Source organism: Artemia sp. Qi Xiang Cuo, chromosome 17 (genome assembly GCF_049724085.1).
Source record: "Artemia sp. Qi Xiang Cuo chromosome 17, ASM4972408v1, whole genome shotgun sequence".
Lineage (NCBI taxonomy): Eukaryota > Metazoa > Arthropoda > Branchiopoda > Anostraca > Artemiidae > Artemia > Artemia sp. Qi Xiang Cuo.
In genome coordinates this window covers 44054836-44073130 of record NC_142810.1, presented here as the reverse complement: position 1 = coordinate 44073130, position 18295 = coordinate 44054836, and the positions used below count along the sequence as shown (strand labels likewise).

General features: G+C 34.9%; 1 protein-coding gene across 2 annotated transcripts in view; it reads left to right on the top strand.

Moving 5' to 3' along the window:
- Positions 1-18295, top strand: part of fliI (FLII actin remodeling protein) — a 110020-nt gene that overhangs the window by 10298 nt on the left and 81427 nt on the right. For both annotated transcript variants that reach the window (XM_089103465.1, XM_089103464.1), the window contains exons 2-7: positions 7885-7995; positions 8984-9222; positions 12314-12475; positions 14034-14254; positions 14999-15215; positions 17390-17628. In XM_089103465.1, the coding sequence (XP_088959591.1) occupies positions 7885-7995; positions 8984-9222; positions 12314-12475; positions 14034-14254; positions 14999-15215; positions 17390-17628 (1189 nt within the window). The remainder of the gene's footprint in view (positions 1-7884; positions 7996-8983; positions 9223-12313; positions 12476-14033; positions 14255-14998; positions 15216-17389; positions 17629-18295) is intronic.

The following is an 18295-nucleotide window of genomic DNA, read 5'->3' as shown; positions in this document are numbered from 1 at the left end:
GAGGGCTATGGGGGGGGGAGGATTGTCATCCTCAAAGACATAATTTCCAGACCTTTCAACTACGTTGAACAAAATGATCATATCAAAATGTTTGGGGAAATAATGGGCGTCGGGGGGGGGGACTCTCCCTCTGATTACTTTTGACTATTAAAAAGGGCAATAGCCCTCTCATTTTCTAATCAAAAGAGCCCTGTTTGAAGTTTTAAGCTTCTAAGTTTCTAAGACAGTGCTATCTATAAAAACTTTATTTGCCCCCAGGGCATAACTTACAACCTTTGTCCTGAGGGCTTTGGGGGGTTTGTTATCCTCAAATACATAATTTCCAGAACTTTCAACTTTGTTGAACAAAATGGCTGTCTCAAAACTTTGAATGTGTTTAGGGAAATGGTTAGCATGAGAGGGGGTGTTTGCTGCCTTCCAATCACTTTGGACTATTAAAAACTGCCCAAGCCCTTTCAATTTCCAATCAAATGAGCCCTTTTGAAGTTTCTACATCAAAAATTTCTATAAAAGCCTTATATACCGCCAGGGTATAACTTACAACCTTTGCCCTGAGGGTTGGGGGGTTGTCATCCTCAAAGACCTAATTTCCAGAACTTTCAACTACGTTGAACAAAATAAATATCTCAAAATTTTGAGTGGATGTGTTTGGGAAAATGGTGGGCATGAGAGGGGGGTTAGTTGTTCTTCAGTCACTTTCGACTATTAAAAAGGGGTCTAGCCCTTTCAATTTCAAATCAAATGAGACCTTTTTGAAGTTTCTACAACAACTATTTCTATAAAAAACCTCATATGCCCCCAGGGCATAACTTACAACCCCTGCCCTGAGGGCTGTGGGGGGGGGGGTTCACCCACAAAGACCTAATTTCCAGAACTTTCAACATGTAGAAAAAATTGGCCATCTCAAAATCTCGATTGCATATGTTTGGGGAAAGGGTGGGCGTGAGAGGGGGGTTAGTTGCCCTCCAATTACTTTCGACTATTAAAAAGGGCAGTAGCCATATCAATTTCCAATCAAATAAGCCCTTTTTGAAGTTCCTATGACAACGCTTTCTATAAAAAACCTTTTATGCCCCAGCGCATAATTTACAACCCTTGCCCTTTGGGGGGGGGGGGGAGGTTTTCATCCTTAAAGACTTAATTTTCAAATTTTTCAACTACGTTGAACAAAATGGCTATATAAAAATTTTGATTGGATGTGGTTGGGGAAAAGGTGGGCTTGAGAGGGGGGTTAGTTGCCCTTAAATCACTTGACAATTAAAAAGGGCACTAGCCCTTTGAACTTACAATCGAATGCACCCTTTTTCAAGTTTCTACAACAAAACTTTCAATAAAAACCTTTAATGCCCCCAGGGCATAACTTATAACCCTGGCACTGACGGTTCTGCGGAGGCTATCATCCTCAAAGACCTAATTTCCAGGACTTTCAACTACGTTGAACAAAATGGCTATCTCAAAATTTTGATTGGATGTGTTGGGATAAATGGTGGGCGTGAGAGGGGGGTTAGTTGTCCTCCAATCACTTTCGACTATTAAAAAGGGCACTAGCCATTTCAATTTCCAATTGAAGGAGCCCTTTTTAAAGTTCGTATGACAACGTTTTCTGTGAAAACCTTATTTGCCCCCAGAGCATAACTTATAACCCTTGCCCTGAGAGCTATGGGGGTTTTCATCCTCAAAGACCTAGTTTCCAGGTATTTCAACCACGTTGAACAAAATGGCTATCTCAAAATTTTGATTGGATGTGTTTGGGGAAAACGTGGGCGTAAGAGGGGGGTTAGTTGCCCTCCAATCACTTTCGACTGTTAAAAAGGGCACTAGCCGTTGGAATTTCCAATCGAATGATCCTTTTTTGAAGTTCCTACGACAATGCTTTCTATAAAAACCTTATATGCCCCCAGGGTTAAACTTACAACCCTTGCCCTAAGGGCTGTGAGGGGATTGTCCCCCCCCCCCCCAAAAACATAATTTCTAGATGAACATCAACTACGCTGAACAAAATGCTTATCTCACAATTTTGATTTGTTGTGCTTGGGGAGATGATGGACGTAGAAGGGGTCTAAGTTGCCTCTCATTCACTTTTGACTAATAAAGATGGCATTAGACATTTCAATTTCCAATCGAATGAGCCCTTTTCGAAGTTTCTACGACAACTCCTTCAATACGAAGTGCCCTGGTATGGAAGAAAAATAATACATTGTGCCAACTTCGTTCTTTACTTAGGCAGCGCAACTGCGCTGCCTATGACTCCATTTATTGTCAAGTCTGGACTTAAGGCATGCAACTGTGAGCGCAATCTCTGTTTCATCTTGAAAACTATTCCAGCTGTTGACAGCACGCTTCGAGAAGAAATGTTTCCACGTTCGCATACTAACATGATATTTTGACAGCTTATGTGAGTGACCTCTTGTATGTTGCTGGCTTGAATGTTTGGTAAAAAGGGGGTTATTTATTTATGCATTATGCTTTTAGACCAGTATTATGCGTCATGGTGGCGTCTGAAAATGACGGTTAGCAGCTGGAAGCACTCCAGTCTCTTGTTGTGATGGAGATCATATAGGCTAGCCTTGCACTTTGTGGCACGCCTCTGAACTCCCTCAATTAGGCTAGTATCGTTTTTATAGGAAGGGGGCTGAGACATGTACCGAAATCCAATACAGGCGTTACTATAGCCTTAGAAAGATTTTTTGGGAGTGGCTAGTTATAGTGCATTTGAGGAGACCAAGGCTTGAATTTGTTCATTAGACTGCTTGTTGCCATCGGCCCTGGATCTTCAGTTGTTCATCTATTAGTAGGCTACTACTTGATATCTTCCTTCAAAACCTGTCTTAAGCACTGTGTGTGTTTTTGAATTGGGATCAGACATGCTGTATTGGTAACAAGGGTTATTGCTACCAAACTGAGGGACACTGCTCTTAGATATGTTAAACTCAAGCAGGGTTGCCACCCTGTTCTGGAAGAATTTACTAAATCTGAGAAGAAAAATTTACCAAATCGATCTGTTTTTACTAAATGCTCAAAAATTTTTTGCACGTGCAGCTACCGCCGCACGCGCACCATCAAGCATCGATTTTTACTATAGGAGGATAATCAATCAGATTTATAGAATCTTTTTTCTTTTTTTTTCTCTTTTCCTTTTTTCTTTCGTTTTTATAGTATGATTGAAAATTCTATAAACCTATAAGTTCAAAAATCCTTTTTTTTATTATTTGGATGTACTACTGGATAGGCGTCATATTGCAGATGCAGTGTATCCAAGACGTCCAAAAATAGTCTGGAATCTCGTATTTTGGAAATCCTGCTGATGAAGCCCGGCTTTAATTTATCAAAGGTCTTCGGGTCATAAAATTCAGATATATTTGAAAATTGAAAAACAATCCACGAAAAAATCAACGAAGCTACAACTCATATTCACGAAACAGTTCAGGCGATGGAGTGCTTAGAATCTGAGGTGTGTTTGAAAGTGACGGCTTTTGAAATTTGTCTCCCAGTTTCTGTTTTTTGGTTTTAAATCTAAACCCTTCAATTTTGCATTTTTAAGAGGAAATTTGCCAGTTTTAAAACACTAATTGGGCTGGTCTTTAAATAAGGGATAAGCTGCTTACAAAGAATTCTGGCAAATTTTAAAGCAATTAATTTAGGATTTTTTTTTTCACTGATTTTTTTCTGGACTCTCTCCGGTTCGTATTCAAGGGAATCAAAAACCAATACAATCTATGTCACTTCAAAACGGGAATGACGCAATAGGCTACCGGTTTAGTTGTTAAATTATTTAAATTAAAAAGTACACCTCAAATTGGACTAGGGTTACCAAGAAAAAGAAAACTTATAAACATACAATAATTAGTTTTAAAAAATATCATTGTGTCAATAGTCTTCATGTCAGGCAAATCATACAAATTGACAAGTAAGAAGAAAAATATGTAGTCACAATTAAACAAAAGTCGCACTTAAAAGGCTTTAATCGTCCTCGGCCTCACCCGAATTTAAAGTATCCACTAGTGTCGAGTTCTGACTGAAGGGATCTACTCGTTTCCATTTCTTGATAGCCCGAGTCAAATCGCTGGGGATCACCCAGTCATGTACTCGACTTGACGACCTGAGAACAAGTTGCTTCGTTTTCATCAGAGACGAAACACTCGAGACATTTAATCTATTCCGGTTATTAGTTTTGATGACCGACAAAATCAAGAACTGTCTCTCTAATCCAGAACTTGAATTGGGCAAGCTGCAGAGAGTCAGAAAGAACTTGGGCAAGTATGGAAAAAGTTCATTTCCAGCAGCGTCTTTAAAAAGGGACAAAGCTAACTAACAAACGTAACAGCTGTTATGAGAGTGGGAAAATTTTCTGAAAACAAATTAAACCGGCATACCAGTCCTGATTTTAAATAGTTTGCCTTTCAAAGCGAGTATCAAGAAGAAGACTAGGGAAAAGTAGAGATTTTTAAGCGCTAGGGTCGATGCGAAATCGAAAAATGAGTGCAATAGTAGCCATAATATGTAACATAATCGAAATCAGATTTTGTAATGAATGGACCCTAATTGTTTTACTGAATTCATGGAAAATAACAAAAGTTTTGTTTCCTACAAATTATGACTTTTTACTAGATTTAGGGAAAATTTACTAGATCCTCTAAATTTACTAGATTTTTTTTTATTTTACTTGATCTAGTAAAATTCTACTAACGGTGGCAACCCTGAACTCAAGTAACCAATCTTGTGCCCATATTTGTATTTTAAGAAGGTCACACTGCAGGCTTTGTTGATTGGCAGGTCCAAACAGCTTGGTGTCATCAGCACAGAAAGTGAAGTTGTTTTTATTCCATTCACCATATTGTTGCTGTATACGTGAAAAATAGTAGAACCCTAAACAGTGCCTCAGGGGACTCCACTTACAACACAACATACTCTGGAGACAACCCTGGCGCCATTGGCTGAAAAGAGTCAAACCTACTGAGTGCAACCTATAAGAAAGTCCATGACTCAACCGACTATGTGCGTGTGAGTACCTGCTGCCATAAGTACTAATCTGAGGTGGTTGTAAGGTACCTACTTGAAGGCCTTAGCCAGATCCAATAGAATCAGGTAAACAGGGATTAAACTGTCTATCCTGGGGAAACAACAATGCATTGTAAAATGCTAATGAAATAGTATATAGGCTAATCAAAGACAAGTGATTTTGTGGTCAGTTCTGTAAATTATGTGTTATGCTCAATTTCTGTATTTTCTTTTCTTTTAAATATGTCTTGCTTATTTAACTTTTGCGGTATGTTTACATCAAATAGTTTTATTTGCTGCTGTTGTCATGCTGGGCAACCGCTAGGTTGTGCTTGTTGTTTTGATCTAGCAAATAATTAAGAACTAAAAAATGATATAGAAGATCAATCCAAACATCTTTTAATAATCTTAAAACTGCCAACAAGGGATTCGTCGATCCAATTCAGGTAGGATGCCTCAAAAGGGGAGGAAGATATGTTAAAAGTTTTCTAGAGAAATTGTTAAAGGAAAGTTATGATACTTATTTGACAGACAATATATCAGATTGTAAGCTGTGGGGAAAATGTTGTTCGGCTGCAATGAGAGAATGACCAAGATGGCTTGAGTACATTTCGCAGATGACGAAAGATAATTTTCCAAAAAGTGTGCTTTTCGGCCATCTATCTTGGCTAAGTATAAAGCAGGAAATCCCAGAATGGGGTGGGAGGAAGAATTTAAAGGAAATTCGACCTTATTGGAGGGAGTTAAAGAATGTAGCCTTGAATTTTGGGTGCAAAAAGAGCGTGTGAAGCTTTGTTGGTCTTAGGCAGTATAGTACTATGATCAGCTGTTACTATTAGTGGTAGTAAATCGGGCAGGGTACACCTTACAACATGGCAACTCATTCGATTCTTTACTTTTGCACTTTACTTGAGCAGCTTCTTTTGGGAAACATCTTTTTAATAATTCATATTAAAGAGCATAAAGTTTTTCCTGAATAAGATTTACCTATACCTTTGAAAGTAGTTTCGTAAAAGAAGAAAAGGTGAACATCCATATTATCACGCTATAATAAACATCTAGTTGCAAAAAAAGAAGCAAAAACTCCCAGGCGTAGGTAAGGTGGAACTTCCAGACCTGAGAAAATATAGCACATTTAAACTTTTTTAGAATACTAAGGCTCCTGCTAACCTTTGTTTTAATCTGATCATTCTGGTGCTAAAAATTTTGTTTTCATCAAGAAGAATGGCTAAGAATTTGACATTAAAAACTATGTCTGCTAATAGAACTTTTTGGTGGATGGATTTCAGGAGAGGATAAATCAGAGATGCTTGCATAAGGACTTATACCCTTTACCACAAATTCTACAGTTGTTGGAAATTTGTTATAAAATATCAAAGCCAACCTTTTGAAAGACTCAAGGCTATGGCAGCCTGCAAATAGAATATAAAAATGAATTATGTCAAACCTTGTATCCTTACCCCCCCCTACCTTCCTCTTTCCATCCCTACTTGACATGAAAGTGACTTATTTCTCCCTCGCCCTCCTTTTCTTGTTCTATACTGCAGCCAGTACCATCAAAGAAGCAAAAAAATTTTTTCTTCTTCCTTACTCTTGCTCCTCTTCTATAGCCTCTATCATTATTAAATAAGACAAGATCATTAGTGGAGAAAAAAGGACACTCAATGATCAACTTGCATGTGCATGTTGACAATCACTTTAAGCAACTTCTAAACAATGTCTGGTCCCCTCTATTTTCAAGCTTCTGGGAGGTCATATCGTTACTTTTGGTGTCAAATGCTGTTCTTATAAAAAAAAATAGTGATGCTACTATATCATCCTTATACAATGGATAATTAATTATTTGTAAAAAAGCAGCTATTGCGTGTTGGTAGCTGAGACACGCGTATTTGGCAGGTGAACACTGTATGTTCACCCTTAAATCAAATCGTCTCTTACTAGGTGGCTAGCTACCGCTGCAACCTGGATGGAAAATTATACAAGAAGATTGTTTTTCAAGAAAAGTAAATTGCTTTCTTAATTATTTTGGAAATGTTTGTGTTTTCAATTTAACTTACGGTAAAAATTATGCAGCTACCAGTTCAGAAGTCAGTATATTCAACTACTACCGGATAGGGTTACCAAATTTTCGGTTCATGAATGTGTCCCCTGAGCATCTGAAAATGTGTCCATCTTGAAATCTCAAAACTAGAGATTATTTTTTTACCAGTTGTGGTCAGTGGCGTGACTCTGTAAGCTCAGCCAGAGTCGACCGAGATTTAAATGGGTACCTGGAGAAATCTGGGGAAGGTAAACAGGAAGGGTGTGTGAAAGCACAGGATGGTTGACCCCCAACCCCCCTTTGCACTTCCTAGCTGATGGGCCAAGAAACGGAGATCAGCACCGCCAGTAGGAACTGTAAAGTCCAATGCCGTATTCTTTACCTTTACCTGTATTATTGACCTAAAGACGCTTTCTAAACTTCTTTCAAAGCAGCTAGTTAACACCAAACATAATGAAAAAAAATCTACATAAAGCATTCATACAGAATGACTTACTATGAAAGCACAAAAGTCATATAACGTGCAAATCCCTTACTTATCAAAATATATATTCAGTTATGAAATGCTTCGTTTTATGCCATAAATTTAAAAAAAATGTGTCCCTTTTATGCTGCTGTATCTCGGGACATGGGAGTGTTTCTTTTGTAAATAAAGTATGTCCAGTTGGCAACCCTGCATCGGATTTTTATTTCAATGTTTATTCATTGTTTTGTAATTTTACAATTCCTTAATGTTAGTTGTCCTTTACTGGGTATTGTTAAGGAAAACAGGCTTTAGAGTAAGAGTTCTCAAAATGAAAAGAGATGTAGCCTACTATTTCATCGATTGCTATTTTTATTTCTAGAATCAGCAATTTCCAGATGGAATATCCGAAATGAGAGGCCTTCGATGGCTGAAGTTAGACAGAGATGGAATCTCGACTATTCCTGAAGCCCTTGGTAGACTTCAAAAGCTAGTATGTATTTATGTATATTTGAAGACAAGAAGGTTGTTCTTAATGCTTACCATAGGTTAAATCCTTTTATTTTAATATGGTTAATTCTTTTTTTTGTGAAGAGAGGGGGTTAAAAAAAAACTTAGAAACTTAAGGGGTATAATTACTATTTGGATTGACTGATTTGTTCAAACTGTTCATTCTTAGATGGAGGATGCTTTTAAAAGCTGTTTAAAGATTGTTTTTTATTCTCGTTTGAGTGACTTCGTCAAATAAACATGGTTGTCCAACTGTCTAGTGGAAGTTGAAGATGGTCAAAACAACTGAAAGATGAGTTTTCAAATTTTTCACAAAAGTTTTCCAAATATTTCGCTTTTTCGACGATCCTACTGGGGCTGGGTGAAAAGCTATATGTCCTAAAACGGTTCCAGCACTATCTCCAGGAAATCTGCTTGTAAGGATGGAGATGCTTATGCTGACTCAACTTCAACAGGAATCTTATGAAATAACTGTCCAGAAAGAAGAGCATTATTTTAATATGGAATTTTACAATAAAACGTAAAGTCAGGTAATCTTAAACAATCGAAATTTTTGGTATTACTGCCGAGCTAAATAATAGTAAAGGGTGTTGCATGTACTTTCACCTAGAGCTTTTTACATAAAAGCACATAGTCTGTAGATTTCAAAACTAATATTGAGCTTTCCAGGAAATATGCACTATACCTGATATCGATTGAAGGTAGGGGTGCTCCCATTTTAATAGGATTAATCTGTTTTTATCTTATTTTCAAATTGTGGTCTCCAAATTATAACCTCTCCCCTAGAAATAATCTCATGCGTACCTGAAAGACGCTTTCTTAACTCGATAGTTAAAAACGTCACCTGAAAGTTTCCTAAGGTTCTCTACTACTGAAGGCTCTCTATTGCTTAAATTGATGAAGATCCTCTATTGCTGAAAGTGTCACCGTTAACATATTTGATAGATCTCTTCAGACGCTTTTTTTTTAAGGAACACCTCAGCCTTGCTAAAAACGCCCTTGAAAAGGTCCATGGAGAACTAACAGAGTTATCATGCTTACGAAGTTTGAACCTACGTCATAATAGATTGAAAGCATCTGGCGTACCATCTCAGCTTTTTGATTTGGACGAGTTGACTACGCTGGATTTTAGCTATAACAACCTCAAAGACGTCCCAGAAGGACTGGAAAAGGCCAAGTCTCTTTTGGTACTCAATTTAAGTAATAATCAGTAAGTTCAATTATACTATCCTTTTTTAGCGTGCAACATATTACTGGAAATTACTTCACGAGTGGAAAAAAGTCGCACAAAAGTCATCTCGAAAGACATAAATAAAAACAACGTCCCTGTATGTGGGATAAATATAAAGTGAGAATTTTCAGTCGTTTCAAGTTTCTGGGCTTAATATAAGATATTTATATAAAAAATTGCTATCACAAGCCCCTAAGGGCTGAATTCAAATTTTGGAGTCAATAAATGAAAACCTAACAAACAAAAGTTTTAACAAGTTAAAAACGTAAAAACCGGTAAAAGTCAATAAAAAAGTTTTAAAAAGACCTTGGAAAATGAGGGAGAGGGGACAAATACAAAATTGAGCAGCATCGGTGCCAAATAATAAAAGAGGGACACTAGCGGGATGCTTTGTTTTGTAATGAAGGGGACAAATGTACTTTAATATCTGGAGGTACAGCATTGAATGAGAGACAAGGAAGAAACAGGTTAGTATGCAGCTCGAAAAAGGTGGAATCTAGGTGGGTAGTCTGTTATTGGAAAAATGTATTCTGCGCGAGGGTTTGTCGTTGCATTTATAAAGAATTTGAGGTACAAGATATTCCTTCTGTACTCAAGCCTTTCTAACCTATATTCTTTTAAATGGAGAGAGTATTGGACTTTGCCTTCTTTAAAAAACATTCACAAGGCTCATAGATTCAATCGTGTCTGACTCTTTCTTGGAGATACCAGGGTGCAAAACCAGACAAGAATATTCGTGGTAGGGGTGGAGAAAGGAAGCATAAATCCTTAAAAAATGGGGAGGGTGTATGGCAAATTTATTTAGAAGCTTAAGGAGGGAGATGGATGCATTAGATTTATGGATACTAGTTTTAGTATGGATACACCATTTTAAATTAGACGAAATGGTGACGCCAAGTAATCTATTGAGGCCACTCAAATTTTAATTTAAATAGTGGAAATAAAAGGAAACAAATTGCCATAATCATAGATTTAGAGAGGTTTATTATCATGTCCAAAATCGAGGCATCTTGTACAATTTCATTGAAGATGCTCATATGGTCGTTCATTAAATCTATTTTTGCAAGTTTCCGAGACCGTAAAATAGTCGACAAATTTCCTTCTGTCAGGAAATTTTTTAGCCAGGCTATTAATCATGAGTGAGAAAAAGAGGGTTCTAGGATAGTACCTTGAGCTATGCCGTTAGGGACAGGGAGTGGAGTGGAATGAAGATTCGGATATTTAACTACTTGTGATCTATTTGATAAGAATAAGAAGTCATGCGTGAGTACTATTTCTAACTGTTGCAGAAGGAGCAAAAAATCTTTTTAAAAAAGGCTGCAAAAATTAGTTTGTCTTTTTTTCTTCGCTTTATTTTAGGTGTTAAAGGTATATTTTTTTTCAAGCGAAGTAGTATTTTTTTTTTTGAAAAAATTAAAAAGAATTGTTTGGTAAATTCATTGATTTTTATCTGTTTTTTATTCGGCTAATGATGTAAGATTTGTTTTCCGCAAAAGTAGATATGTACCCTTTTTGTCCATTTTAAAAAGGGAATAACCCAAGGAGCAGTAAAAAGATTACTATAGTAATTTTTGTCCAAATAGTCCAATGCTATGTGAGTATAGTATATTTATGTATGAATGCATTGATTTTGTCTCCATCATACAAGCAAAAAGATATTAAGTTGTAAAATCTCCTTATAATCAATTTATAAGGTTCATGGCTATAGTTTCATCTGGGTCTTATATTGGTTTATCTTCCAGTAATTAACGAATTTTGACACATTTTAGATAACTCGTAACATATGAATCGTTTAGCTTGTTCTTGCTCTCGATATCCGTACATTAGTATATCTTTGTGCACGCCTAGTTTCTCCAGGCTGCTCCTCTATAGGCCAGTAGCGGTTTTAGGCGTCATAATCAGGGGCGGGGGGCAAGGTATGCCAAAGGGGTGTAAAAATATAAAATAAAACAATTTAATTTTCGAAGTCAGGAAAACTGTGGGGGGGGGGGCAGATAATCCCCTGCCTAGGCCTTGAACCGCCACTGCAATAGGCCTTGTCGAATATAGATGTTTGTATACACAATCATAAATGGATGATTTGTCGAACATAAACTTGAGTATAATCAAAGAAAACATAAATTAGAAAATTATGCATATCAACTGAAGCTAATATATACATAAAAAAAATTGACTTTTCCTTGGTTGTGCCTCTAGCTTTGCAAACTTTTCGTATGGAATATGTAGACTGTGTTTTCAATTAAATAAGCAGGGTCGTCCAAGACAGGGCGCGCAGGATATTTCGAAGATTTTTAATACATGTTCTTTCTGTTGGACAAATTAGAATTACTTAATGTAACATATTCTGATGTTATATACAAAATGCAGGATAGTGCCACACTACCATAAATTATTGCTAAAAGAACTCGGTTTAATTGAAATTGCGAACTCTTAGTTGAACCATTTGCTGAATATTTTCCACACTGAACGTGCTCTAGTAATAACATTCATGTTTCTTTCAAATTTTGGTCAATTTGTAAACCAACTTAAGTAAGTTTATTGCACGTTGTAGCGATCGTATCATTCAAATTCATCGTAATTGTGGAAAAATCTCTTAGATTGCATACAAAAACATCAACTCGTATAAATTTTGTAATGGGACTTGTCTTTGTATCAAAATTTAAGATCTTGCATTCTGTTCTTAGCAAGGAAGGGCGCCGAAAATTTATATATTATTTTGTATAGTTTTACTTAGTATAGTATTTCTATCTGTTTCTAAAGTCCGATTCACCCACGTATTTAACTAGACATCACTGTCTAGGCCCAGTTACTGTCCATCAATCATAGTTTACTTCCTGTTTTATAAGCAGCACTGTTTGTTCCACAGTGATGATGGCTATAAATTGATGTTTAATTAACCACGCGTGGGAATGGGCCTTGCAATAATTCACTTATTTGTCATGAATCAAGTTATTTTAATGTCAATTTACAAAATGCTCATGAAGCCAAGAAATGAATATCTATCCAGTGCTTGCTTTGTTTAAGTTCCATTTATTGGGAAGAAGTTAATTTTTTCATTTATTGTTGACAGCATCGAAACTATACCTAGCCAGCTTTTTGTTCAAGTGAATGACCTGATTTTTCTGGACCTGAGTAATAATCAGCTGGAAACACTGCCACCACAGACACGAAGGCTTGGTAATTTGCAGACATTGCTTCTTGATAATAATCCACTCGGCAACTATCAATTAAGGTAAGCTTGCTGTTGTTGAACCTACTAACGACCTTATAAAGCCTGATAACCTTATGTCCTATTATATTTGAAGTTATTTTATCAAATTTCTTTCAATGAAGTTCTTGTGTCTTTAATATCACCTAATAATTTTCTCCTATTAAGTCTACACAAAATATGTATGCACGTAAGGGGGGCTCTGGGGTCTAGGGTTACATACAAAATTTTATCATGTTGTGACTCCTTGAATTGTATTTTCATGCAATGTTTTTTTTTTATGAATGGGTTTAATTCATGCAAAACCCATTAACAGTTAAAAATCCATGTATGGGCCTTTTGTTAGTTGTTTTGTCTCATTTCCATGCAAAACTCTAGTTGTTTCCTTTGATGTTACTTGCTCGTCACGCAAATTGAAGTATTTTAATCAAAAGCAAAGTAATTTAATTTGAGAAATACCGAAAAAGAATGGCACCATTTGAAAAAGGAGTCCGCTCTAAATCAATTTTCTTCTACCAATCTGTAGTAGTCTGTTATTTCATGTGTCTATCAATGCTTTTTCCTTTTAAATTCAACTCATTAAGTGCTTCTGGTCTCATATATTCATTAAATATCTTTTTGTCATGTTAATATATTCTACAGCCCTTCTTTGTAGTAATTTATATTTGTTTTAAGTACTGCTTCATTTATTTTATTTCGCGGGTGATTTGTTAATTTATCTCTCTCTCTCTCTCTCTCTGGTTTATTTTATTTTAATTTTTTTGAATAAGACGTTGTTGTGTTGGAACTCTGTGACTTGATAAGCCTAAAACTTTATATAAAAATTGATTGAAAAAGATCTCCTATTGAATGTCAGAATGGTCTCCTACCATTTTGAATGGTTGTGGGGTTGTCGAGGATGACCAGCCCTCAGGCCGACCTATGGAGGCAAGAACTGGTGAAGAGGGTTAAAACTTTAATGAATCAATGAGCAAAGACCAAAGTTTTAATGTTCGGATAATGTCGGATGTTACGAAATTTCGCAGCGGGAAAAATAAGACACAACTTTGCCGTAAATGTTTTACCGTATGTATTGGCTGTATTAATTTACTCCTGCCGTAAACTTGCTGATGAGAGAAGTTTGCGCAAAAATAGTATCGGAAAACGTGGTACTTGAGTGAAAATGTGAACGGAAAAAACGTTTGTTCTAACATTGGTGGAATGCTTTGCAGGAGATCATGAATTGATTAAAAATAATCGTCACATGTGACGATATCTAAGCTGAACAAACGGAGCTCTTTGGCCAATACTAGTTTTGTTTGATCTCTAAACTAAGAGGACAGCCCTAGGCTGGTGAGAAGCTTTGAACAAAAGTGCTTATATATTTGAACAAAGTCTTAACAGGAGTGCTTTGAGGGCCAGGGGTCCGAGGACGGGCCAAATTGAGTAAAGAGAGACTAGGGGTGTTATCTATATATATATATATATATATATATATATATATATATATATATATATATATATATATATATATATATATATATATATATATATATATATACATACATAATATCACATCTATATATTTTTTCATTTCTTATAGGCAGTTGCCATCCTTGATCAGTTTACACACTTTGAGTCTTCAAAATACGCAAAGAACATTGTTAAATATACTGGCGAATCTGGACAATTTGGTTAATTTAGCAGAGATTAATCTGTCGGAAAATAACCTCACGAAGATACCCGACGCATTGTTTACACTCCCTAATCTGAAACGGGTTAATCTTAGTGACAACGTCATTGTGGAACTGTCTGTTGCAATAGGTGAGTTTCTTATGTTAGCCTTTGGTGTTATTGATTGTGAGGACCTTGTCTTGGTTTACTGTGGATAGCGAAATTAATGCACAATAGGTCTGGAAAAGATACAGTATAATTTACTTTTATTAACCCCATATTAATTAAAATAATTTTTAAATTGTTATTTAGTAAATTATTGACTATTGCTATTTATGATATTTAGATTAAAAATGTACAACCAGCAGACGATACAAAAACAAAATGATTTGTTGGGTTTCAAAAATTTATCCCAAGTTTGTTTTGGATTTTTTTTTTTTTTTTGCTATTCCCCCACGTTAATCATTCCTAAATTTATCATTTATACCTGGATTCTGAATTTTGAAATTCCTCGTAACACAAACCATTAATTAGTTCAGTTTCTGCACGCTTTGAGTAACTCTTTGTTGCTCCACGGAATTACCTGGTCCATTTAGCTTCCATCCACTAGCTGGCTCCAAATGATCAAGTTATCCTGTTAAAGATTGCATTGCATCCTGCTCCTTGTGGGTGGCCAATTTTCAGGTCAATCCGATTATAAACCACTAGGTAATTCTAACATATTTTTGCAGCAAAATATTCCTATATAATATTTTAACTTATTTTGTTGTAGTTTGTTTTAATGATATTCAATCATTTTTAAGTAAGTACTTTTAATTGTATGTTTACCCCTTATTTTTATCTCTGTATGTCCTACATCTCATCTTCTAACTTAATTTTATTATAAAATTTTAGACCTTTGGACCAAATTGGAAGTTCTTAATGTAAGCAGAAATCAACTTCAGTCTCTACCAGCCTCTATAACCAAGATCACAACGCTAAGTTGGGTGTTTGTTAATGAAAATCGTCTTGAATTTGTTCGAATTCCTCAAGATATGGGCAAATTGGACTCACTCACCCTGTTTTCTGCCAGCGACAATCGTTTGGAGAGCATTCCAGAAGGGATTTGCAAGTATATTTTTTTTTTATTCAGTTTTTACTTAACTGTCCCCTTAATTGAACCGAATCAGAATTTCAGAATAGCTGAATCGGTCAATTAGAACAGTTGGAAAGTCCAATAATGAAGTTTCAGTCCCGGTCTCTCGGGCTATAATGAAAATGGTTAAAATGACTAGATCATGTGGCTAAGGTCAATTGCTAAAATAGTTAAAATGGCTTAGTCACGTTGCTGAGATCAATAGCTAAACTTGTTAAATTCGCTAAGTCACGTGGTTAAGGGGAATAGCTAAAACAGCTAGGCCATATGACTAAGGTCAATGGTTGAAATAGCTTGGTGATATGACTAAGGTCAAATGCTGAAATGGTTAAAGTCGCTAGATGATGTTGCAGAGTACACTACCAAAAATCGTTAAAATGGCTAAGTCACGTGGTTAAGATGAATTGCTATAATGGCTAAGGTCAATGGTCAAGGTAGATGGTTAGCATGGTGAGGCCACGTATTTCCAATGGAGAATGATAGATTGCCAAAAATCGGGATTTTTACCATCTATCTGTGGCCAAGCGAAAAGGAAGGCATCTCCAAATAAAATTGGAAAAAAGTGTAAGTATTTAAAGGAAATGGGACCTTCATATGGTGGAGTAAAGAGTGAGGCGTTGAACATATTGGGACGTTGAACATATTCGAAATTTTGTATTTGCGTCTTAATGTTTTTACTAAACCCCAAATTTGACTTAGTTAGAAAGCGTCACCACACCTTCTGAAACTGAAATCAACCATTTATTACCACGCTAATCTTGCCAATTACACCAATTTTGCTGTTTTATTACATTGAACAATTCCAAGAAACGTCAAATTCTAGATGGCGTTTGTGATTTTTTGTCGACATACACACTAGTTTTCGCCCGTGCAAGTTACCCGTACTTTGCTCCCAATGCGCTTTTAATTAATGTAATTAGAGGTTTTTACAATATTTCATATGCTTCTGCTTCTTCCATTCTTACTAGTGGTGACCTCTCTGTGGTTTGAGCTCTTGAACTTCAGTATTTAGGAAATGGGATAAAAGTTTTTGCACATACTTCTGATTCTTCTTTTAATCTAATTCTGTAAGTTGGGGAGTAAGACAAGGTGGAGTCTTACACTCTTATATTTGTAATGCATAGTTGTTGGAGCATTTACGTTATATCAACTCATAACTCTAGTAGGTGAGATGTGTCTTTTATTTCATTTCTAGATGAGATTTTTTAATTGATTCTATTAGCGACGAAATATATATGTCATATAGAGCACACAAATACACAGCTGAATTATTTTGTTGTGAAATACGTGATATAGGTGAAATATATAGCAACGAAAAATATGTGATTACTTTATCGTCAGCGTTGATGACTGATCTGAAGTAATAAAAAAAAACAAAAAAAACAAGTTTTTGAACTGAAAATAAGCAGCAACATTAAAACTTAAAACGAACAGAAATTATTACTTATATGAGGGGGGTTGCCCCCTCCTTAATACCTCTCTTTACGCTAAAGTTTTTAGTACTTTTAAAAAGCTTCTTATTTTTCTCACTAAACGAACTTTATGTTTCAGGAGTCGTTCTTAAAGAATTAGGACAAAATTCGAACTTTTGATAGAACGTTTGATACAATAGAAATGCTTCATTTTCGGTTTCTGGCACTATTGTTTGTTTTAGGCTGCCTTTTAAAGTTCTGTGCCATATAATATCGTTATCGTAATAATATCCTAGTTCTGTGCCATATAAAGATCCGTATCTCTTCATTTTTTTTTTATATCTTTTTATTCCCATATGATTTTTACCTTAGATATTCTTTTGTATCAGGATACAACAGCTGTATTAGCTACTGTTGCTACCTTTTATCTTTACGTAAAAGTGTGACTGTTCTGGTTTCTAACATACATTTTGCTTAACAGGAAATTCATAAACTAAATATATATTTGTTTCTAGTTTATAGATAAAGAAATATTTAATTCCAGTCTATGTCAGGTTAGTGACAAAAAAAAACAAATACCTTCATAAATATATGAAAACGTATAATAAAGATATAATTTGAAAATTTTATGACAATTAAACTTTTGGCTAAAAGAAAGATTAATTTGAAAATTTGACAATTCAATATGAAAATAATTGTTTTTGAATTTTGTTTTTATATATTAAATCTATTTTTTAGATGCAAAAGCCTTAAAAAGTTGCTATTGGCCAATAACAAGCTTCTAACTGTACCTGACGAAATTCATAATTTGTCCTTGGATGTCTTGGACCTGAATGGAAATCCGGAACTAGTTATGCCTCCAAAGCCTGTGGACCCAGAGAAGCTGAATGCTCAGTTTTACAATATTGACTTTTCTTTGCAGAACCAGTTACGAATAGCAAGTGGGCAATTTGTTCAACCCCAGAGAGCTTCATCTGGTAATTATTTTGTTTTTGACATTATCCATGGGATATAGCCACGTTTTGGAAGGAATCGAAATTGTTTCGATGGCTGGAATACTATCGTCGACTGACAAAAAATGCATTCATATGACTGGTTATCAGGGGCAAAACACTCGTTTTACCAGCAAGAAATTTTGTTTAAAATAAATAAAAGTTCCTTGTTTATACAATAAGGAACATATATAATTTATTTGATTTAAGTATATATATATATATATATATATATATATATATATATATATATATATATATATATATATATATATATATATATATATATATATATATATATATATATATATATATATATATATATATATATATATATATATATATATATATATATATATATATATATATATATATATATATATATATATATATATATATATATATATATATATATATATATATATATATATATATATATATATATATATATATATATATATATATATATATATATATATATATATATATATATATATATATATATATATATACATGTGTGTGTGTGTGCATATGAACATTATAATAATTGTAAATATTAAGCTTAAACATATAATTTTATTAACCTCTAATAAACATTTTTTTCAAATTAATAATTAATTAAGAATACATTTTATTTAATTAATAAAAAGAA